This window comes from Vanellus vanellus, assembly GCF_965231255.1.
Source record: "Vanellus vanellus genome assembly, chromosome: 18".
NCBI lineage: Eukaryota > Metazoa > Chordata > Aves > Charadriiformes > Charadriidae > Vanellus > Vanellus vanellus.
Genome location: NC_138923.1, coordinates 1,377,023 through 1,400,131, shown reverse-complemented (window position 1 = coordinate 1,400,131; position 23,109 = coordinate 1,377,023). Strand labels below are relative to the sequence as shown.

Sequence of the window (23,109 nt, the reverse complement as noted above, 5' to 3'; positions counted from 1 at the left end):
TCAGTGCTGCTTGGTCGTTTAACTATCACTTTTCCTTTCCCCTTTGGAAACTAGGCAGTGATGCTCCCTGTAAATTCCCATCTGGAAATCACAGAACAAAATTTCTAGTCGAGAACAAATGAGTAGGAAAAAGTCAAGATGAGGCTTGCTTTTCCTTTATGAAACTCTCAGTACTACAGCATTTAATCTGAACAGTTGTGAAATAGATAGTATATGTACACAGCCAAACTATTGTGATTCCAAAAGGAGGTTAAAATAAAATGGCCTTTATTGCCTGTAGTGCGCAACTCCTTAATGTGGGCTGACCTCAGTTTTTTTTTTGCTTACAATGGAGATTCAGCATCCTTGTTCATGTGAAAAACAAATCTTATTCCATCAACAATTTATGTATGTATAAGTACACGTTTTTTTTTAATTATGCAAGATTAATGCTGTTCTTTGTGAGATTTCTGGTTGTAGCATATTAAATCTCTCTTTTCAACATTTTTTATCTTACACTTGGTTACAATTTGAATAAAAAAGATTCCAACACTGCCCTGAAGTGGCACCAGAATGAAAAGTATGAAACTAGATCTGCTGGTGTTACATTACATTGTCTGGTATGTCTGAATTGTGCCACGGAGTCTGAATAATCTGATTCATAATGCTGTTTTGGGGGATAATCATAAAATGCTGTTATATTTTCACTTTAAATCGCTGATATTTGCTGTCTGTATGGACTCAACTTTAACATACTTATAACTGTGGGAGAAAGAAATTCATTGATGTGTAACATCCTGAGAATGCTGGGGAAGTCTTTTCTCTCTCAACATCTAGTGAGTAGTACCCAAAACATCTTTTCCCCAACATGTTTTAAAAAAATACAGTATGTGACCATCAGACTGTTACGAACAAGGAGGCCATCTTTCAGAAATTAATTCAGGATATTCCCCTCTGTATGGAATTTCCTGCTAGTCTGGCATCAAGTTTCCAAACGTGGAGAGATTATATACAGCCCTGGATGGTCTGCATTTAAATCTCCATCGTGCTGATACATTCGGCTGACACATGGTTTGGATAAAATATCACAGAATTCATAGAATTCACTGGCCACCTACTTGAAAGCAGCTTAAAAATGCTGTAAGGTGAAGTCAATCCTGTAGCTGCTGGATGCGTCTGCGCCAGCTCTGCTTAGGAGCTGGGACTGAGCTCTGAAATGCTTCAGCGAGAAACCAAGCACAAGCCTGTGGCTCCGTGCCCTCTCACCTGTCATTTAGCCTCTTGCCACCTTGAAGCTGAGGTAACATCTTGTACCACTTTTTTTTTTGTAATTTCAAGGGATTTGGCCCCTCTGTGTGAGGGTTTGGGATTACCTTTTTCTTGACTTGGTAGTTTGCAGCCTGAGGACCCCCCTTTGCGAAGCATGGGAAGCAGCATGCTAGGTAAAGCCAGCGTGTGCCCATATGTCTCCTGTGTTCCTGACAAAGGCCAAATGTTTGTGGGAAGGAACTAAATGGTCATGAAATGAGTGATCTTGGAATAGTTTGCCCACAGGAAAAGTTTTTTCCTAACCCCCACTTAGAAGCTGGCTTGTGCCTTTGTGCGTGAGGGTTTCTGTCCTTTCCAAATTTCTGGATTTTATTATTATTTAATTCTTACTAATGTAACTCTGGATACTTTAATCCTCTTAAGGGGTTGCTGCTGACTTTGGGCTCAGTCCTGCTCCCTTTTCAAGGAAGTTTGCCATTAGACACCTTTTAACTTGAGCTCTGATGTAGATTGCAACTGATTTTACTGGCAGCTCTCTACTTGGCTGTAAAATGCAGGTGTAAAGCTCGTAACTTCTGTGCAAGAACACAGTTTGGATGAGGAGTAGATGGAAGTCTACAGACGTGTTTCTGCAAAATTGTATTTTACCTCTTCCCACTGGCAGTCCAGCATCTAGAAGGAAGCCCCTAAAGATGCCAAAGGGTTAGGTCAAAGGAATTGTCTGTGAACCTGCGCGGGGAATATCCTGCTAGCTTAGGAAGCCATAAATATGTTCCTTTCCATCTAGGTGCCCCTCTGGCTGCGGAAGGGGAGAAGAAGCCTCTCTCCAGAGCTGTCTTTGTGCTGCCCTGGATGGAATCCACAGAAACAAGTGAGGGTCCCAGATGTTTTTGCTCCCTGCTGTGTTGTAAGGAAGGAGTAACTGCACTTCTGGGGAGGCTGCTCATGTAGTCCGTGTGCTGGACACAGCTTGGAAAGGGGTTTCCCAGTGACAAGCATGTGGCTCATGTCGCAGAAAATGCCAGCCTTTCCTGTTTCTTTGCATCAGGTGATTTAGTCATGGTGACTTTGGCTCTTACTGAAGAGTGTTGGAGTTGCTCATGGTTCCTTTCAGTGAAGCAGATATCCCAGGGAATAGTGTGCTTTTTTCAGGTACCACTATGCAGCCATTCGCTAGCGCCAGTCCTCTGTGTTTGTCACCAGCAGAAGTCGTAAGGACTCCAGCATCAGAGCATCTCATGGACTGTCCTCTGATCCACTGGCTGTGGCTGGAGGGATGATGCTGATACTTCATTGTCACATAAGCCTCACTCAGAAAGCCTGTTTGGGGGTAGAAACAGCACAACCTCAAATAGAGAGATGACAGATAAATGTATTGCAGCGGCCTTAACTGTAAGAAATCCAGCCCCCCTCCCGTTTCAGAGATGCTGCTGAGCTCTATGAACTGTTTGGGAAACCTTGTTTCCCAAGGTGAGCCAGGAATGTGGAATTCCTGGAGTTTGGTGCTTCCTTTGCCATTCTCAAACCTTCTGGTGTAAAGGTGCCACCCTGACCATGGGGCAGGACAAGCAGTGCTGTCCAGACTGCTCTCTCTCTTCTTTTTTAATTCTGCTGATTTTTTTCTTGACTGGGACCTGGAACACTGCTGGATTTTAGGAATAATTCAGCAGGCTGTTGCAATCTATTGACATTCAGCAGTTTTGCCCTTCCACATTTGGAGACTGTCCCTACTAGACAGTTATATCTGCAGTGCTGTATAAGAGTAGGATCACTTAGGATTCAAGAGGATCTCCAAAGAGCCTAGTTGCTGTGAGAGTTCCTCTATCAAGTCATTTTTGTGGCTTCTTCCATTTGAAAGGTCAGTATGAATTGTGGAACAGGTGAAAATTTTTCTTCACCTTGGAGATGTCCTTAAGAAGCTCCCACAGCCTGCTGTGTGGAGACCCCATCATTCTGGACCCTTAGTGGGATGCGCTGTCGTCATTGCCGGGGTGTCATCTGGATGATGTATGTAACTGTTTCCAATTGGGGTTTCTGTGATTCTGCACAGAGGTCTTCGAGCCCATTGGAAATTGGTTTGTACGCAGTTCTTGTGATCTCAGGCTCCTGCATTTATGAAGGTGGGTTAGGTGGTCTGTATTTTTAGCTTGTGATACAGAATTCCTGACCTTTCAACAAATTTCTGATTGCTATCGTTCCATTCCTGGATTTCTAGAGCAAAATCCACTGAGGCCTTGGTCCAAGTGCCCTAAGGAAAGAAGCCTCTGCTTCTGCCTGCCACTGTTGGGCATGTGTTCTCTGCTCTCCCTCTTTCCTGCCAAAATGAAATATGTTCTTTCTTCTCTGCTGACTATTTGAAGCAAGACAACAAAAAAATCTCAAAATGTTTAATGCAACATCTGGGAAGAAATATGACCTGGCTGATCATCCCTAGGGCGGGATATTTCAGCAGCTACGAGTCATTGCTGAGCACGGACCGTATGACAGGAGCCCGCCGGCAGCAGCCCCTGGAGACCGGCAGAAAAGAGCGGCACATTCCCTGTCTTTTACTGGAGGTGCACTCGCAAGCAGAGTGGTCAAAAATGCTTTCAGGTCCCATGGACATATTTCTTGGGGTACTTGAAAAACCTGTCTGTTTGCTGTTTCAGTATGTCGGTCCTTTATATCTGAGGAACTGCCTTGTAACAAAGCTGTTTTTTTGTCTAGTAAGATGTGATGCTGTATTTTGGTGTGTGTGTTTCGCGAGATTAAACGTGGGCTGACTGGGGATATAAGGCCATTACTCCTTAGAGCTCTGGAATCTCTGCTCCCCTTGGAAAGACTCATGAGTGTGAAGGAGGAAGGATATTTGCTGGAGTTTGGTTTTTAACTAGATGTCCTTTAAGCATTTTGAAAGTCTAGATTTGCAGCAGTGTCATATGGTGATTGCTCAGCTTGCAGCAAGGGCGTGTTCTGCAGGACTGTTGCCTGAATACCAATAAGGGACAGCACTGAACCTCTGTGCTCGTGGGCTAATTACTATCTTCCCCTGTATTTTTCCTCAGGTCCTAATAGTGCCTGTTGGTATGTTTTTGCTTTTGGTGGAGCTGCACTGCATTAATGTCTACCTGGTGATAGGAGACAGTTTGAATCTGAGCAGACTCACTCAAGTAGCATCAGTTTGGCTGTCTGGTACCATCTCGTCAGAGGTTCAGGGGTGGGGGTTTCGGCACAGTGCAGGCACACCTGAGCACTATGAGTCCTTTGTGGTTCTTCCCTTTGAAGGCTGGGGTGTTTCATGTGTTGGGTGTGGTGCCCCAGCTAGAATCTGCCTTGGTCTGGTAGTTGTAACCCAGAGCAGGAGAAGTGGTAGCAGACAGGCTAGTTCTGCTCAGTGAGTTTCTTGCTAAGAAAGCTGTCACTGCTGCGACCAGCACTGGAAGTATTCGACAGCAGTCAGCAAAGACAGCTTTATTGGGTAAGAAGGAAGAAGTCTGGCACTTGGGTGCAGCTCTGGAAGAGTGACCGTTGTTCAGAGAGGGTAAAGCTTAGCTACACATCAGCAGTCTCCTGATACTTTCTGAATTCTCCCTAAACCTGCCTGTCTCTGAAGCTTGGCACCATTTGCTGAGTGTTATCTCCTTTAAAGAGTCAAGGAAGAGATTAGTACCGAGACCAGCTGGAACAAATTTTTACTTCTCATAATGACTTGTTTCACTATAATCTCTGGAGGTCATTCTTCTTTAGGGAAAACAGTCCCCTAACAAAACAAGCACAATCCTATTCTCTTGTGGTGTGCTGTTATACTTTTTATTGTGGTTTCATTTTCCCCACACTGCCTAGGGAGGGAAGTGGTGATACCCAGCATGTGCTACTCAAACCTCTGCTGCTGACAGTGAGATCCCCACAGTCTTTTTAAGTTACAGAGACTACAATGAGCCGTGCCTGTTTGAGTCTGTGAGAAGATGTGCCTAGAGTTTAGTTTTATTCTGTTCTAATAAGTGTCCTTATTTATTGAGCACTTTTCTTTGAAACTAAGGCCATAATCATTTTTGTCCTCCAAATGGAGATGCTGAAAGGGCTTGGTATTTGGTACTCCTTTGAAGGATTAGTCTTCCTCCAGTTCATCTACCGCATGGCTCATTACACTTCAAAAGGGAGGTTGGTTTCTTGTCTTTGGGATGCCCAGAGATGTGGGACTGATTACTGATGACATATTATGAATTTTCGCTGCTAATAATTGACTGTATTTTTTTTTTTTCAACAGACATACAGATATTCACTTGCAATCATTAGATTGTCTTTGTTGTTGAAGAGAGTCCAGGGTAGACTGAGACCCTCAATGCCATTGTATGACCACAGGAGACTGTATACAATTATATAATGCAACATAGTTAAATGTGACCCACCAGTGCTTTTATCACGTGAATGTTCTCGCAGTCATGTTTTGCTTCTCTTCCTCTCTTCCTCAAGCACTGCACTGTCCGAAGCAGCGAATCCGTTTCATCTTGGTATATATGCCTGGGCTGTGTCTTGCTCGTTCAGCCTAGGCTTTTTAAAATCCCTTAGATCTAGCTTAGCACTGCTGTGCTCTGATTAAGACATAAATATTTTTTGGTAGCAGAAGTAGAGTTCCAGTGCCCAGCTGTTTAACACCGTTTATATTTGGCATTTTTCTCTTATAGATCACCATAGCTTCTACTTTGATTCTGCCAAGTAGAATAAAGGGGCGGAAAGTGATTCTTCATTTAGTGTTGAAGCCCCATGTGCTGATGGATGGCAGTAGTGAACCCAAGTGAGCGATTAGACTGTACCAATGCATACTAGCTTAAAACATTTATTTATTTTAAAGATAAAATTATTGAGAAGTAAAATAAAAGCTTGCTTAATGTGCATACTCTGGTGTGTTTGAACATAGTGTGGAAGAGGTAAAAACGAGGCTTTAACTTTTCTAATTGTATGGATACGTGAATACAAACAGCTGAGCTACTGCAGGGGAGCTTACTGAATGGCAGCTCGTCTGTGGAGCCACGGTCCGCTCCTGGCTTGCTCCTTTTCTGAAGTAAAACACATTAGTTTTGAGATCCTTTGTGACTACGCAAGCTGCTGTGTTTTACTTTGTTTGCAGCGGGCGACTAGCATGCAACCCATCGGCTACTGTGGTCGGCTGACAAGTACAATGCTGGAAGCTGCAGTGGGGCAACTAGTTACAGGTGTCAGTCTGTAGCCTGAGGTGTATGCCAGATATCAGAAGATGGAAAAACCCCACCAAGTTGACATGCAAATTATTCCTCTTACACTGCTGTGATTGCTGAGCCAAAGGCATTTGTTGTCCCCAGCCAGACCCAAACAAGTTCATGAGTATCTCAAACTTCTTTGCATCTGTCTTCCCTATGGCTGTGGGGAATGGGGTCTGTTGTTGCTGGGATGAAGGAAGGGTGTCCAGGGTACAAACATATATGAAACCAGGCTCCAGCAGTCCTCCTGTTCATTGAGCACCCTACTGTCCTGCCTGTTTCACATTGTTGGTTCTCTTTGGTTCTGGTTGTTACGATGTGCCCGTATGAGATCTTGGATGCAGTTAGTAATCAGTAAGCAGCAGCACTGAGAACCAAGTGTGGTACGAGCGTGTAGGCACATCCAGCCCATGTTGTAGTTAGCAAATTAAGATTTTGGCTTCTAACAGCTCATGTGTTCACTCCATGTTTAGTTCTTGCCAGTTTGTCCCCATCCTGACCTGTAGCTGCCTACTGTAGTCCTGAACTTCCAAAGGAAATTTCAGCAGGGTCTGCTGCTCTGCGTCTCCAATGCTGTGAGGTCTTATGGTGGCTGTACTGGAGAACAGAGCTGCCTGAACTGGAAATAACAAATCAGAATATGCCCCAAGACGTGTAGGCTGGGGCACACAGGGGACATTGTGAAGCAGTGGTTGTCTGCGTGCCTTAGAGATTTGACAGAGCATGTGGGATGAATGTAACTGCGTAGGGGTGTCTGATTGAGCAGCGCTGTCTGGAGTGCTTGCCTTTTACCTCAAAGTTTCTAAAGTGACCTGTTTTCTTCTTCCTACAGACAATTTTAGGTACACGTGTGACATTTGTGGGAAAAAATATAAATATTATAGCTGCTTCCAAGAGCACAGAGACCTACATGCCGTGGATGGTGAGTACTGTTTTGACACTCAGACACATTGGGAAAGACAAATTGTGGTTCTGCAGGACCGTGTGGCCCATGATGTACAGAGTTTTGCACAGCATGGCTCGCTTGCCGTTCTCAGTGGAGGCACAGTCCCCAGGCGCTGCAGGAATAAGTTTGCTGCACTTGATTCTCTTTGCGTGCATCAGAATAACACCCTCTGCTGGGACCTGTGGTCCTTGCAGTCCTGTCTGTATTAAGGTTCGTGGTTAGGATGTATATGCTAGAATCGAGTGCGTTGAGGTAAATTGTCTGTCTAGCTACTCGCTGGGCAAGAGTTGGTTGCCTTTTGGTTTTTGACTTCACAGGTTTGTTCCCAACACGCACCTCTGTGAGAAACCGCATTTCAGAGTTGAGAAATGTTGGTTCATTCTTGTTAATCACTGTGGTAGTGAACTGATGCAGTTCTCAGTGGACGTTACAGGTCATTTTTTCCTCCGTGCATGTGGATGTGGCCTAGGCTGGTGACACTCAGACAGAAGCAGGCACCCTCCTTCAGAAGCAGTGTTTCTTTTTCCTACATCGGGGGAAATAGAAGCAACAACATGCTGTCTTCAGCTTGCCTGCATACATTTAGTAGGCATCTACAGCTCCTCGACTCAGAGCCCGCAGATACTCCAAACCCTCACTGTGTGAGCTGCAAGCCTGTCAGTATTGTTCCTCACTTGGCCAAGGAGTGAGCCCTGGCAGAGGTTTAGAAAAAGGGTGCTTGGAAAGCAGAAGGTTTGGAATGGCTGGACTGTCTCGGAAAAGCGAGTGGTTTTTCACAACATGTGGTGTTGAAAAAAATTGCTGGTTTTAACTGTAACACACGAACATCTGAATGTACTCTCAGAACAGCCAGTGCTCTCTTACCGCGCACCACTGCAAGCTCCCTTCCTCCCTTGGGGAGCCAAAATTAAATGACTGGGGCTGAAAGTCACTGTGAGATGGACATGTCTGCTCCTGTCAGAAATGTGTCTTCATAGCTATGGTTCAGGGAGCTCTACCTAGGGTTACTGGAGGGCTTTGGAAACGGCTTCCACTTGTGTCTGGCAAGAACACTGTTTGTCTCAGTTCCTCCAAGGGGCTGGTTGTATCTTAGCAAACACAAGTGTGAAGCAGTTGTGCATCTGAACTTCGCGTGGGGCTGTGTAAGTGTCAGAACAAAGGCCTTGAGAATCTGTGTATATTAGGGCTGGGCATGCTCAAATAGTTCCTGTGTAGATGCTGCTGGGAAGAGGAGGGACTGGGGCACAAAGCCTCGTTTATTCTGTGGGGCTGAAATATGCTGAAGCGGTGCGTGGAATACAGGAGGAAAACAAGGCCATTTAAGAGGATTTAATTTCTGTTTTGTTTCTTCCCCTCCTTCTTCTATTCTATGTTAGTTTTTAGTGTGGAAGGGGCCCCAGAAAACCGGGCAGGTAAGCCGAGATCCTTCGTGTGCTTTATTTCACAAACTTTTTCAAACATTCAGTAGTTCAGGCACAGCAGGTCCGATTCTGTGCTTGTAAGGAGTTTTGTCACTGATTGCAGTGGGAGAGGAGCATCCTCTCTCCCTCTCCCAATGTGTATAGCCAGTAGGTTGATGCCCAGCCCTAGTAGATACTAGGCTTTTGGTGTACGTACACTTGATCAGGCTTTTGAAGATCAAAGAAACAGATGTTTCATGTCTCTGGTGATTTAGTGAATTGTTCAGGGCATAAATTAAATTCTTTTGTAAAATGGGTTGGGTCCTGATTTGTTGGTAGCTGCGCTATTAGATGGTAGGAAGTTACTGGTCCGTATTTGTTAGCTGACTTGCTCGCAGACTGCATCACTCTGCCCACTTTCAGACAGTATAACATCATTAGATAGGAGATGTACTGGAAGAAAATCAGAAAATATGAATCAGGCTTTGCAATGTGTTTGTTCAATCTTTCTCAGTATTTTTTAAACATTATATACCTACAAGGCACGTTATTGGGATGGAAGGGGGGTAATACCTGCCTGGGGAACCTGAGGAGGAGGAGGGAGAGGTCAGACAGAGGGGTCATTGGGTTTATAATTCCTGTCTTGAAATCTTGTTAGAGATCGAAATGTCATTACGGATGCAGGAGCGTTCTGTGCCCATGCAGCTGTAGAAGGAATACCTGAGGGTGTTGTCAGCTCTCTTGCTGGTTCTGTTCTCTTGCAGACCCCTATGACCAGGCCGTCATAGCAGCAGATGAAGTGAAGGAGGAGGAGCCGGAACCGTTCCAGAAGATTGGTCCAAGTATGAGTTATTATACAGCTTCGAACGCTAAAGAGACATTACAAGGGTTTCAAATCTGGCATTAGCTGGAGTACCTCTAGGAAAACCCAAAAGCACTGTGTTACGCAGAGGCGTTGGGACCTTAGGGGTGCTGAAGGATGTGTTTAGGTTCAAATGAACACCAAACAGCAGCAGCCCTGGTCCTAAGAAATGCAGCTTTGTGATGTTTTCTGCTCAAGAGCTCTGCAAAGAGAAGGGGAAAGAGGTTCAGCAGAAAAGCAAGCTGGCAGTGATTAGAGAGGATCTTAAGGTATATTGGCAGAGTTGGAAGGTGATTGCATTTATACTCGCTGCCTTTGTGGTGGGTTCATCAAACAGATCAGAGTGAAACAAAGAGAGGACCAGACTTTGCTGATGCAGTTATCTGAATTTTCCGTTTTGGAAACAATTGATTAACCCTGGATTTTCCATCGGCTTGCAGCTTGCTTTCAGTTCTGTACTTCCCAGCACTGGCAGGAGCAGGAGGTGTCAGTGTATGGTCACACTACTTCATTATTTCAAGTAACCCCAAAGCAGGAATTAGCACAGTTATTGCAGAAAAGCCCCTTCTCCTGCAAGAGGAACCCACAATTCCAATGTAAAAGTTCTGTCATTAAGACTTAAACTTGACAACTTGTTTCCTAGTTTGACTGTTCCTGTTGTCCACATATCACAGACTGTGTGTAACCAGAAGACAAAACTGTGTCATCTGTCATCTGACTTTAGAAAGGGATTCTCTCCTTTGTTTTGCACGGTTACTTGCTGTAATTTCGGGATAATCTTCTGTATTATTTTGGGATAATCTTCAGTTCTACTAGACTTTTTATGCCCAATCCATCACTCTAGACACTGGCTTTAACTGTTTCCTTTGTTGGGGAAAAGGATGTGTGAATTACAGGGCAGATGAGTTCCAAGTACATGAGGAGTATGCTCTAGTTTTTGTCAGTTGGCTAGTTTCTATGTAAAAAGTCAGGAAGTTGGAGATGTGTGTGAGAGGGTGCTGCGCTCCTTTCTGATCTTTGTGTTTGTTTCATCTTCACAGAAACTGGCAATTACACCTGTGAATTCTGTGGCAAGCAGTACAAATACTACACTCCCTACCAAGAACATGTGGCACTGCATGCACCTATTAGTGAGTATCCTGCTGAAGATCTATTTCATTACGGACTCTGATTTACAGTAGTTGGTGGCAGGAGAGAGTTTCATTCTTGTGGATCCTTCCACTGGACCTGTGGGATTGCAGCTGGCAGGACGCAGGTCATGTGCTGACCAGCGCACTGTAAAGCCGAGCTGGAATCTCCTCCCAGAGAGACACTGTTACTGTTAGGTCTTACCAATGCCCACGCAATTCTACTTATTTTCCTTGGGGGTTTGATATCTTATTTTGTTGTTTAACTGAAGGTTCTGGTACCTGAAGTGCACATAACAAAGTGATGCACAAAATTGTTAGGCTCCCCTAAATAATAAGTGAACATCTATGCTAGAGAAGCATCTTTCTTACGAGCTTCTGAGAAATTATTTCAGACAGTGAGTTAAAACTGGTTTTCAAAATCATGTAAATTACCTTGGCAGCTTGCTCCTAAATCACAGGCAATAAAATATTTATTTCAGGGAGCTCGGGAAAAGGCAGTTCTCAGCATACTACACGACACTACGATCTGCACTCTGGAGGGACACTACGATCTGCACTCCCCAGACAAAGGGGAGGTTTTAATGAGCAATTATGTGTAATTTAGTGCAAAATCTTAGTAAAATAGTTGAGAGAAATTCTTGATACCTGCTGGTTTTGGATACTTTGAAAGTACGCAGAGAAGTTCTTTACACCTGAACTTCGTGCTTCTTTCGTGGCATCAGCCTGTGCTTTATTGTAATTGTAATGCTGTGAGCCATCATGGTTGCTCTTTGGCCATGTCTGTCCGGCTGCCAGCATTTTGGCTGATGATCATGAATGAGCTGAACTCATTAGCTTAGTGGGATTAACTGCTCATCCACAGCCAGCAGAGGGAGTGCACACTCCTTCCTCACCAAATCCAGCTTTAGTTAGGTTTTCAAGTTATTGTAATAAGGCAGCTTTGGTTTTAGATATATATAGAAATAAATTGGGAATGTAGTCCACCAGACTATCACTTTTAAGGTGGGTCAAGGCTTGGTGGCTCCTGACAGCTCCTGTGCAGGTTCTCTGGAGCATGGAGACGGACCAAGATCATGGTATATTGTGTAGGGCATAAAATACCTCTACCGCCATCATCACAAGGTTAGTCTTATTATCTCCCACCTGCCCAACGGAACTAACCCAGTGCTTATGCTTGCACACATAACGGTTATTTGTAAAGATCCGTGCACCTGCAAACTCCCCCTCTTAATTCAGGTGTTTTCAGGTCCTCAGAAAAGCTGTTGATGGTGATGAGCACTAGGTTAATCTCCTGATATAGACAGGCCTTCAGACACCAAGGCTTTGGTGTCTGTAGTCCATCCCTTTACAGATAACTGAGGAGCAGTATGCTGTAAGGACTGTGCATTGAATCTCTGCTCAGCAACAGCAGCTTCTGAACTTCCCAGTGCTTCCCATTTCAAGCGGATTTATTGCTATGGATATCTCTCCACCCTCCCAACCATCTGTAGTAATAGGCTGCAGCTGCTGGTTCCAGTCCAGGCTATCCAGCATAAAAATCCCACAACTGTTCTTCTCTGAAAGGTATTTGCCTGAAGTGGGCTTTGTGGGTCTGGCTGCTGATAGGAATGGTCCACGCAGATACTGCCCTTCTCCCTGTGCAGAGTGCAGCTGCAGGTCCTGCTGCCTACTTCTTGACTACCAAAAGCCAGTTTTGGAGGAGGAGGCACATTCTTTTGAATACTGGGGTTGAAGCCATTCTTGCACCATGGTTTCTGCAGTAACCTTTGTGAAAGCAATAGAAGCTTCCCCTGCTGCAGACTAGACCAGCAGTCACTGAGATGTGCAGATGGGTTTCCAGTCCTTTCAGCAAATATCTTTAACTATGAGGACACTTAAGATCAGATGAAGATAATATTTTCATAAGGTTTAACCCCCTCCCCATAAACTTTTCTTTTTCCTTTTTTTTAACCTTTTTTTTTTCCTCTCCTAGTTCCCATGACCAATAAGATTTAAGATTTATGATTTGCAGTGACAAACCACTAATGAGCATAGAGGAGAGGGCATGATTAACTTCCAAGGCAGGCTGGCCAGTACATCCTCCCACCTTTCTGGTGCTCAGACTCTGCTTGCTCTTCCTATAAACCAAGGTCCTGTGAGGCAGCTGTAAAAACATGACTTTTGAAAAGCATAACTGGCTTTTCTCATGCCCTGGCAGTCAAGTAAAGCTGAGACTCTGTCTTTACCCAGTTCTTGTTCTTCTGGTTATTAGGCAAATGCTGAAAAATTAGCCATAGTGGGAGCGGGTAAGGAAAACACTTCAGCATTATCAATTCAGCTTTCTGGGTCTTGAGTGCAAGCTTCCCTTCCGGAGCCTGTCTTTCTGGTTTTCTGTGATAATGGATAAAAAAAATATTGAAAATGTGTCTAAAACAGGGACTCATATCCCACAGGGTCAATAGGACCTTGCAGGATAATTTTTGGTCAGTGCTGCTGGATACCTGCTGTGTGGAAAAGAGCTCTGCTGTGGGGTTCCCTGGAATTGTTAATGCCAAATGTCTCCTTTGAAAGTTCCCTTTTGTTAGTGAGGAGTAGGGGCTTTTTCATATGCTTAGAACTGGGCTATTACTCTTTTAAAATACATATTCTTATGCTGTTTCTGTCAGCCTGCTCACTCTTTCTAAGGGTGTCAGAGGCTGTTTCCAAAAAAAGTGGACTGTAGGCACATTCATTGTCCCAGTTTTAGAAACGTCACTGAATGGCAGTGCACAGGGGGAGGGTTCAGAGATTTCTTTCTGTCCTCCTCCAGGCTCTGTTTGCTCTGTAGAATGGAACTGATTTAACCACGTTTGCAGGTGGCTGGGCTATTGTGATTGCTCTTAGATGATGTGTTTACAATGCAGAGAAAACCTGGTGCGTTTGGGTTGTGGACTGGCTAGAAAAGCCACCAAGAGTGGGTTTTAGCTTGATAAGTCCAGGCTCAGGAGTGTTGTCTTACTTCATCCTCTTCTGGTAACTGCAGAGAAGGCAACAGACTCCCTGGTCATGGAAGTATGTGCTGAGAAAGGTAAAGTCTGCACACCTATCCATGTCTCTTGCTTCCAGGATGAAAATCTAAAGTGACGTCAGGGCCCTGAGTGCACTAATAGGTCTTAATGGCCCTGGCCAGCCTCACATGGGGCCACTGCCCACATTCAGACCCCCTATTTCAGCTCAGCTCTGGACCGTCGGTTCCTGCCTGAGCTACACTGTAGGATGTTGCTCTCCAGGTCAGTTGTAGACATTCCTGGCCATGGATCCCATTGGTCTGTACCCCAGCCCATAGACTGCCTTCCCAGCTCGATGTCAACCCTGTCTCATCACTCTGGACCTCCGTGAGGATTGCTGGTATGTGTCTGGCCCTGGTTATCCTCAACAGAGCTGATCCTGCTGCTGACCTGTGGATTGACTTCCCAGCTTGACCACGGACCTGTCTCATCCCCGTGAACTTCCTGATGATCCGGACTCTTGGTTGAACCTGGCTGTCATCTCTGGGCCTGCCTTGCTCACCTCTCTCAGGGGCTGTGGGGAGGTCCCCAGCTGTTGAAGACCCTGCCCTGCCAGCCCCATGATTGTACTTGGCTCCACAGGGGACAGACAGACCTACATCCACCCTGGCACCTGAGGTGCTCAAGGAAGTTCATCAAGCCTCTCTGCTTGCTTCCTTTTCCTATCACGGAGGACACTGGATACAATTTGTTCATCAAAAGTGCTTAAACACGGTGTTTCTTAGAGGCAGCTGCCGTCGTGGCTTTTTCTCTAAGGAAAAGGGATCCTTTTTGGTAGCACATCTAGTTTCCACACAGCTCCAGCCTAATCAAGGACAAAACAGATCCAGATTCCAGTTGGATGGTGTGACTTTGCTTCCTCCAGCTCAGTGAGTGAAATCTGTGAGTTCAGATGTTTTTCCCACTCTCTGATCCCACAGTGCCTTATCAAGAGGCTCCACTGGCAATATTTGTTTGTATGCATGAAGAGGCACGTTAAGAATTTGATAGGTTTGAGCACATGGTTTTTTTCTGTGGAAAGACCTGTTTCCAATAGCTGAGGTTTCTACTTAGCATATTGAATTTCAGGCCGTTGTTAAGGCATCGCTTTCCATCATATTCATTAAAGATTGGTTTTTCTCCAGAGGTGATGGTATAAGTCCGTCTGAACCATCCGAATGATTCCTTACACCTCCTGACAAGATTTTTCTGGAATAAGGTGATACACAAATCATTAGCCAGAATTTTTACCTGGAAAAAGTGAAGTTACTGAGATAATCTGCTCTCTGTTCTATTTTGGTGGTGCATCGTGGTAGTGTGTGGATTTACATAGCTTTAGAGGAGACACGTTGAAATATCTGCCAGATTTTCTACTTCGTGTCGCAGCTTGCCATTCACAGAGCTTGAAGGTCTTATCAAAGACAGGAAAGCCATAAGGGACCACTGTGATCTCTGGACTGACCAGAGTAATGCATGCCATAGAATTGCCTTGATTTAATTCCTCACATACATGTTTTAGAGAGACATCTAATCTTGCTGTTAAGAGTGACAGAAAATACAGCAACCTCTTAAGGTAATTATTTTGATGAATTATTACCCTCACTAAATTAAGACTAAAAATATCCAGCTGTAGCTTTCAGACACCGGGTCCTATTTATAACTTTGTCTTCTAGGTGGAGGAGGACTAAGTTACCAAATTTCTGTCCTTGATAGACCTTTGTGTAGCCTGCTGTCAAGTCACTTAATAGTGACTAACCTCCCAGTTAACCCAAAGGAGTATCTCGATGTTTCCAACGTAAGGAATGCCATTCTTGTCCTTTATTTATCCTCTAGCCTTCCATCTGAATATTCTCAAGTCTGTTAACCACCTTTGTAAAGGTCCTGCACCAGCACTGGGTCTAGTGAAGGAACTCAGAGCTTACATTTGTCTTCCCAATCCCTTTGAAAGTGCCCTGATTGCATACCCAAAGAGAACCTCAGTCTTTTTAGCTACATTGTTGCTCTGGGAGCTCCTCTACAGCCATCATGATGAGCACGGCAATGAACAAGCCAAGGCGGAGTCCCCCATCTTTTCAGTATCACCTGTATTCTTTAGCACACCACGTGCCATGCTGTGCGGCTGTAGCACAGTATGGAGCACAGCATGTAGCACAGCACAGTATACCAAGTGACCGGAGATCATTCAGTGAGCCTTACCCTCCACATTACTCCTCTCCTGCCCTCCCTTCTACAGGATGTCAACCTCAACTGGGGTATATCTCAGATGCTTTCTGAGAAAGTTTAGAAAACTTCATAGCAGCAGTTATGGGATTGCCTGTCTACAGTCCTGTCTCCGGTCTTGCTGTCTAGCTGCAGATTTTGAGGCAGGAGGTTTTTGTGAACATTCAGCAACTCAGCATTTTCATTTCATTGTAAATATCTTGAACTTGACCTGAGGCAGCGAGTTCCACAGCGAAGATGACTTTTCAGGAGCAGAACAGGAGCTGCGTGATCGTCTCTACCTCTGTTGCTTAGTCTTCAGAAGGAATTTGTCATCTGATGAACTAAAGACTAAAACTTTTTTTTCAGTGAATTATTAACATCATCCAGGCTGGTAGAACTAATACTTTTTTGTCTGTCTTGCCTTGCTGACTCAAACTCTGCTTCTGCATGGTGTCAGGATGGAGCAGCCTTCTCTCTGGGGTCAGAATTTGAAGACATACTGTTTGTTTTAGTTGGTAGGAATAAGAAGTAATTCTAGAGGTCTTCATAGCATTGAGATTTTTTCTTCAGATCTCAGAGAGCAGTATCTGGAGGATCTGTGGAGGATTCGCAATGATGCTCTTTGTTTCTGATGCTCAGTAGTTGGCTGATTGCTACTTCTCTTGGTATGGATGGGAAATAAAGCAACAGTTGGTGTGAATGGGCCTCTTGGGAAACTAGATCACATGTAAGCAGGGAATTGTCATATCTGACTACATTTTTGCTGGCACTTTGGCAGCAACTGGAGGAGGATTACCCATGGAGATTGAAAGGAAGTATGGGAAGCAAAAGCAAGCCTCCTGCCTTTGCAGCTGGCCGGAGACCAAGCAGAGGAGAAGTATCTTGACCTAAAGTATGAGAAAACCTAGTGCAGAATCTCCTGCAGAAGTACACTAACATTACAGGAAATGTGATCCTGGCTCTGTGTATCAGATCAAGTGAAACAAAAAACTGTTTCCTTTGAGTGTCTTTTTGCAAGCCACTTTGAATGTACTCATCCTCTCTCTCCGGTGCTGCTGAATGCAGGCAGGGAAGATGAGAGCAGTTCACATTCGAGGTCTATAATGTCTCATGGGATTTTGGAAATGTGCATCCAGTCCCAGTCTGGGTGACTTTTCTCCTCACCTGTTTCAGAGTCAGGCTTTTGTGCTGCCATGGTAGTCCATGACGGACAACTGCTTGATGTGGATAAGTGCTTCTGAAGCATACTATATAGGATGAACAGGTGCTAGTGTTGTCCCTCCAACTTTAGCCATCCTAAAGTACCACTCTATAGAAATTACTGGTAGTGAGCTTGGGCTGTGTGTTATATGAACCTTGTTTCTTAGTGATTCTTCATGGCAGATCGTTGGAGTGGGACTTAGGCTTCAGGAGCTGTATCCAAATTTCCATGGAAGAAGCCACTGAGGAATGAAGGGGGTTGTTGGGTTGTTTCTCCATTTTTGTAATTGTTTTTTTAATCCACGTAGCCTAGACAAAGGGCTGTCCTCCCGAAGGTTTTACGTCTGACTTTTGGCATTGAAAATTCCTGGTGATCCTCACTGTGCATTGCAGAGACCAAAATATAGATACATTCCAAGAGCATATCCCAGTAATACTCAGAATTTCTCCACATGTCACCAGTACTTGTCTAGAGATGGGGGCAGAAGGCCTTTCCTGACTTGCAGTATGAGAACTCTGCCTCCTGCTTCCCTTCCATTATCAACTTCCCCCTTTCCTTTGTATTTGGTTAACGAGACAAGGAATTTAGCTGGAGATCTCTAGGATTTATGCAAGGCTCAAATAACAAAGATGTAAACTTCTCCCTGTTCAGAGCTCTGAGTATCACTTTAGAAACCTGCTCTCAAAATTCCAACTCTTACATACGTAGAAATGGAGGACAGACATGCAGGTACACCCAGCCAGGCCATGGCAATCAAATAGTACTCCTGGATGGATGGGGTGATTCCTGCTGGAGGAGGAATGGGTTGGTCACGTGGCAGTTAAAGGTGTGGAAGGGAGCTAACAACTTGAAGAATCTGTCCCCTCGGGTGAGTGGGGAAAACAGTTTTGTTACATGGGATCGGTGGATCCACAGTTGCTGCAGGTCCCGATGCAAGGGATTCGTGAGCATGGCTGTTAGAAAGCAACCCTCCCAGAAGGCACACGGTCTGGGAGCTGATTGACTATCCAGGCACTAGTTCTGAGTGTTCATATCCAGAGTTCTCTCGATCTCCACTCTTCGTGGCAGTGAAGACACAGGCGAGCCAATCCAGCAAAAAAACACCGGCTTCAATAAACCGATGTTCTACCCTCCTGCACCGCACCCCCTCCGGTGTCCCACCGGCATCCCAATCCCAGATGTTCCGCGCTCCAAATTCTGGATCCCCAGGAAGCAAGGCCATTACAGGTACCAATTGCCTTTCTACCATCAACTTTCTTAACTTAGTGTCCAATCCTGCCCTGGGTTGGCTTTTAACCCTTCCTGGACTCAGTCTGCTCCATCCATGACTGTCACAGAAAAGCTACTCCCAGAAGCAGTTGAGGGGATTAGATCCTTTGGCACATTATAAATAACAATTTAGATGAGCAGTAGGTCTTTATAACCTCTTCCCAGTGACAAGTTGGGTTTTTTAAGCATCGTGCTAACTATGAGTTACAAAAGACCCTGTTTCAAATCCTGGTGTCACAAACTGAGGAGACCTTCCTGACAAGTATTGGCATAGTGGCTTGTCAGGTGTGGGGATTTTTTTTTTTTTTTGGTTTTCAGCTTTGTTTAGCTGAAAACGTTTAGTGTTTGTTTCCCTCAAGGGGATATTTTCAGGGCTAGGCCTGTGCCTGAGGTAATGAAGTGGAATACAGGTGTCTTCACAGTGCTCCGCTTCCCGCAGGAACCACCAAGAGATAAACTGGGCTGCAGCAGCAAAATGAATGGTACAGAGCCATTACAGGGGTGTTAGAACACTCAAGTCAGGGTTGATCCTCTCGTAGTCCCCGTTTCCTCCTTCCGAACAAGATCAAACCTTAAAAAAAAAAAGGATTAAAAAAAAAAAAGGGGCAAAATGCACTGAATAATAACAATTAATAAATAGGGTGTGAGACATAGCGTTGACATGTCCAGGCAGCAGGGAAGCAGTCTCTTAGGTCTGTGGGATTGATAGATACATATGCCATCTCGGTACAGCAGAAGGGCTGGTTAATCAGCTGGTGTTTAAACACCCCGAATTATCTGGCGTGAACAGATGCCAAGTAGCAGAGGAGACTGTGGTGGCTCTCTGGGCCACAGGATGCTGAACAAGGATGCTTTTTGTTGATGACACACACATGCGCAGCTACCAGATATTGCAGTGAGCGACCTGTCTTCTTACAGCTTTTGAGTCCTGAGATGCCATATTGTTATTGCACCTCTTAAACGTTTATATGATTTTATTACTAATTTGAGGTCCATCCAGTTCAACCAAGTTAGGAGTTACAGCAGAGAAAGCTTTTTCATTATTTACTTAAACTTGCAACAATTTCTTCTGGTTTCATGTCTCTTACAAAAAGGGAAAAACTGGGAGCCTTCCTGGGTCAGAGGCCAGATTCAGCTGAGCGGTAACTGGGAGATGGTTTTTGTAAAGGCACGTTTTTCCCACCACTTCTCTAATCAAAAAGTGTGTCGGTACATTGGATAAAAACTTTGAGCTGTTCTCTTCCTCTATGGAGGAAGGAATCGCATGATGCTTGAGCCTGGTAGATTGATCTTCAAGAAACTAATATTACTCTGGGGGTCCTACCCTATCTGTCTGGTGACGTCATTTCCGCAGTGACTTTCAAGGCAGTGTCTTCTACAAATGCAATCTGAGCAGCTTCTTGAATTTCTGGTACAAATGCATTGACCATAACACCTATCAGGAAGACAGTCTCCAGAAGGGATGCCTTCCGAGTGCTGCCGTTAGAGGCGTTCTACGCGGGCTTGGATAATACCAGAGACAGTGGAGTACCACTCCACTGACAGTGTTTGCACAGACACTTAGTGGAGTGGCACTTAGTTTCTCTATACAGATAATTTTGCTTTGCGTGCAAAAGGTTCAGGTACGAGGAGGGGGAGAGAGAGGGAGAGAGAACTTGTGTCAACTGCACTCTCCTGTGTGGGAAGGATGCAGTAAGTCCAAGGAGATGCATTAAACCATTTTTTTCTTATTGCCAGACTTAGGGGAAAAAAAAAAAAAGGATAGGGGATGAGGACAAAACTACCGTGCAAATTTTTTCCAAACATTTTTGGAGACCTCCAACTCATTTTCACTTGTGACGTAAGCCAGGATTTGAATCTGGGTCTCTTAGGGGGGTGGGTTGGTCTAATTGATCCATTTTGTCGTAGTGGCTTTTTCCCACTGTGCCATCTGATGTTCTAGTTACTTAAGGCCTCTCGTTCCTATGATTTGTTTATCAAGGAGGATGGACTAGATAATGTCTCCAGTTTCTTTTCAGCTCTGTTTTATATGATTCTGTTTTAACTGATTTGATTACCAAATTTTCCAGTTCTCCTGCGTTTTAGAAAGAGTCAGGAATGTAGTAGATGATAGAGAATTTGAGAAGCCTGCTCAGGATCACTAAGGATTGGCTGGACCAAAATTCGTGTGCTGGGAGCTTCATGCAGTTCAGGTCTTTTCTAGCCACATCAGACATAAAGCCCATGTGTCTGAGCCAGGCTTTGGCACTGGGGGGGGCTGTGAGGCTGCAGGGAGCTGGGGCCTCTTTATGAAAGTCTGACCACTCCAGCGGTCTGCAGAAATATGCGATGAAATAATGATCTGATACAAATTTTCAACAGTCCCTGTCACTCCTGAATGAAAGACTTCTTTCCCCCGGCTCCCTCCCTGTACGATTTGCGTGCCGCTGAGCCCAGCAGAGCCTTGCTAAGCCTGTCCAGAGGAACCCACAGTGTGACAGTGGACTCCATGAATGAGTTCACATACGGTCAGAGTCTGTACAGCATATACCATACGCACTAGTTTGGCCAGTTCACCCTTCATTTGATTTATTTCTAGTTTATCCTTTGAGTCACTACAGTAAGTACATTTGCCCCGATATTGCAAACCCAGTTGAAGTGAGACGAGACCTCATGCTATTTGTTCTGTTGAACTCGTGCTAAGGGACACCAGCTTGAGGAGGTGAGAGGCACCTTAGCTGTGCCTGTGATGTGTCAGGACAGCGTAGCTACTGCCAAGGTCAGGAACCGCCTCTGCATGCTGGAGGAGTCCTTCCACTCCAGTTACTGGGAAATTGCCCTGCGCTGAAGCGTGTGAAGCAAGTGAAGTGCCAAGAGCAGCGGCTGGCAGCATGGTGCAGAGGAGCAGGGCCTCCCTGCATGGCCTTGGGGAGGGGTAGGGTGGCGAGTTCACTGTTGGAAAGCACAGAGGTCCAGAGGATCTGCCACAGCTCTTCCAGTCATCGTGGGCAGGCTCTGAGACAGCCCTTCAGTCCTCCACTGGAACCTTTCAGGGAGGGTGTTTAGGAAGGGAATGCAGGTTACTGGAAGCACAGAGACAGCTGCCATAGTGCTTCTGTAGGTGACATTCTGCGTGTTGTGGTGAAGACCTCAGTTCAACCTGCAGGCCTTGTCACCTGTGCCAGAGGCTTTAAGGGCTGCTTATTGTCCTAAGGAAGAGGAAGATAAGGGTTGGGTTTTTTTGCAGGGGAGGAAGCCATGATCCTTCTGGTTCAGTCAGGACTTGTGTTCATGGGCTCCCTAAGAGCCAATCCACGCCACCTCAGCCAGAAGGCATTCAAGAAAAATACCTATCTGTTATCCCTTCAATGAATCTGGCCCATTTGCCTCCGAAATGAGATACTTGATCTTTCTGCTGTATTCAGGATATGCAATAAAGTGGTGCAGAGAATGTTGTCTTGCCTTCTGTCTCTGTGTGGTTTCATGTCCAGTATTGACCAGTCACCATCCCTGCTTTGTTCTCCACCCAGCAGAAAGTGCTTTCAGCAGGAGAGTGGAAGGCAAAGTGCAAAACAACTTTGAAGAAACAAACAGCAATTCTCAGAACTCCAGCGGTAAGTGTGTTCACTCCCTCCTGCTGTTGCTTACCACATCCCTCTCCAGGGCAGGATTCAGCTGTGATCGGTGATGGTTTATATATGTGGGGTACCTTCTTTAAGTTTGCAGGCAGCTAGCCTTCCTGGGGCAGTGCCCTCTTCTCAGTCCTCCCCAGGCTCCTGGCACGCCAGAGCCTGTAAAAAACGAGAATGTGTGGGTCCTGCTCCCAAGGCCCACGTACTTTAGCACAGATTTTTCAATGGGGAGCAAAGATGTAGAGAAAGGGGAATATGGATGGAGATAAAGCGGTATTTGTTGTTTGTCTGTGCATCAGTGAAGTCCTTGTGGAGCAAAGCCATTCACAACAAGCAAGAGAAGTTTGAGTACTATGAATAGAACAGCAGTTTGCAGACTACAGTGATGCTGCATGTGGCAGTTATTTACACATCACTGTAGCTGGATTCCAGCTCTTTCTGAGTTTGCTACATGGAGGTCACAGCATATCAGACATGTAGAGGTGGAACCAGAATACACATGCCAGAAGGAATTAAAATTTACCCCACTTCTGGAGTTTCCTTTGAGTTTTAAGTCCAAGTGGTAGTAACTAAACGTAACCACTGGCTTAGACAACTTTGTTTAGGTACACCATTTATAGACTTTTCTTCACAAGATTTTTATCAAGCCAGTGTATCCCCCAGCCTTCAAGTGGGACACTGCCATTCTCTTATGCTCCCTAATTGGAGCATAAGATGACAAACCAGATGAAAAGTAATTTCGGCATCTTGATGCAGAGATAAATAACATGCCAGCAGAAAAGGCTGGCCTCCCTCCATTTCTCATTCAAGAGTACCAAAACCTGTGGGGTTGCAACACCGTTAGCTGGAATGAACAGGTAAGGAAGGGATTTCTCCCTGGGGCAGGCTACGCTGCATCTGTTGTGGGGGTTTATGTCTGCAACTGAAGCAAATACGGGGCTTTGTGGAACCATATCGAAAAGGAATTAAATGGTCTTGGAAAACCCATGTGCAGTAGCAGAGTGGGTGACTGTGAATGG

At 45.1% G+C, this 23,109-nt stretch overlaps 1 protein-coding gene across 1 annotated transcript in view; it reads left to right on the top strand.

Moving 5' to 3' along the window:
* ZNF618 (zinc finger protein 618) overlaps nucleotides 1–23,109 on the top strand; it is a gene marked incomplete at its 3' end in the record, with an annotated part of 164,085 nt that overhangs the window by 117,871 nt on the left and 23,105 nt on the right. The window contains exons 7-12 of the mRNA XM_082492432.1: nucleotides 7,297–7,386; nucleotides 8,787–8,822; nucleotides 9,575–9,652; nucleotides 10,713–10,802; nucleotides 18,249–18,437; nucleotides 21,989–22,072. Coding sequence (XP_082348558.1) covers nucleotides 7,297–7,386; nucleotides 8,787–8,822; nucleotides 9,575–9,652; nucleotides 10,713–10,802; nucleotides 18,249–18,437; nucleotides 21,989–22,072 — 567 coding nt within the window. The remainder of the gene's footprint in view (nucleotides 1–7,296; nucleotides 7,387–8,786; nucleotides 8,823–9,574; nucleotides 9,653–10,712; nucleotides 10,803–18,248; nucleotides 18,438–21,988; nucleotides 22,073–23,109) is intronic.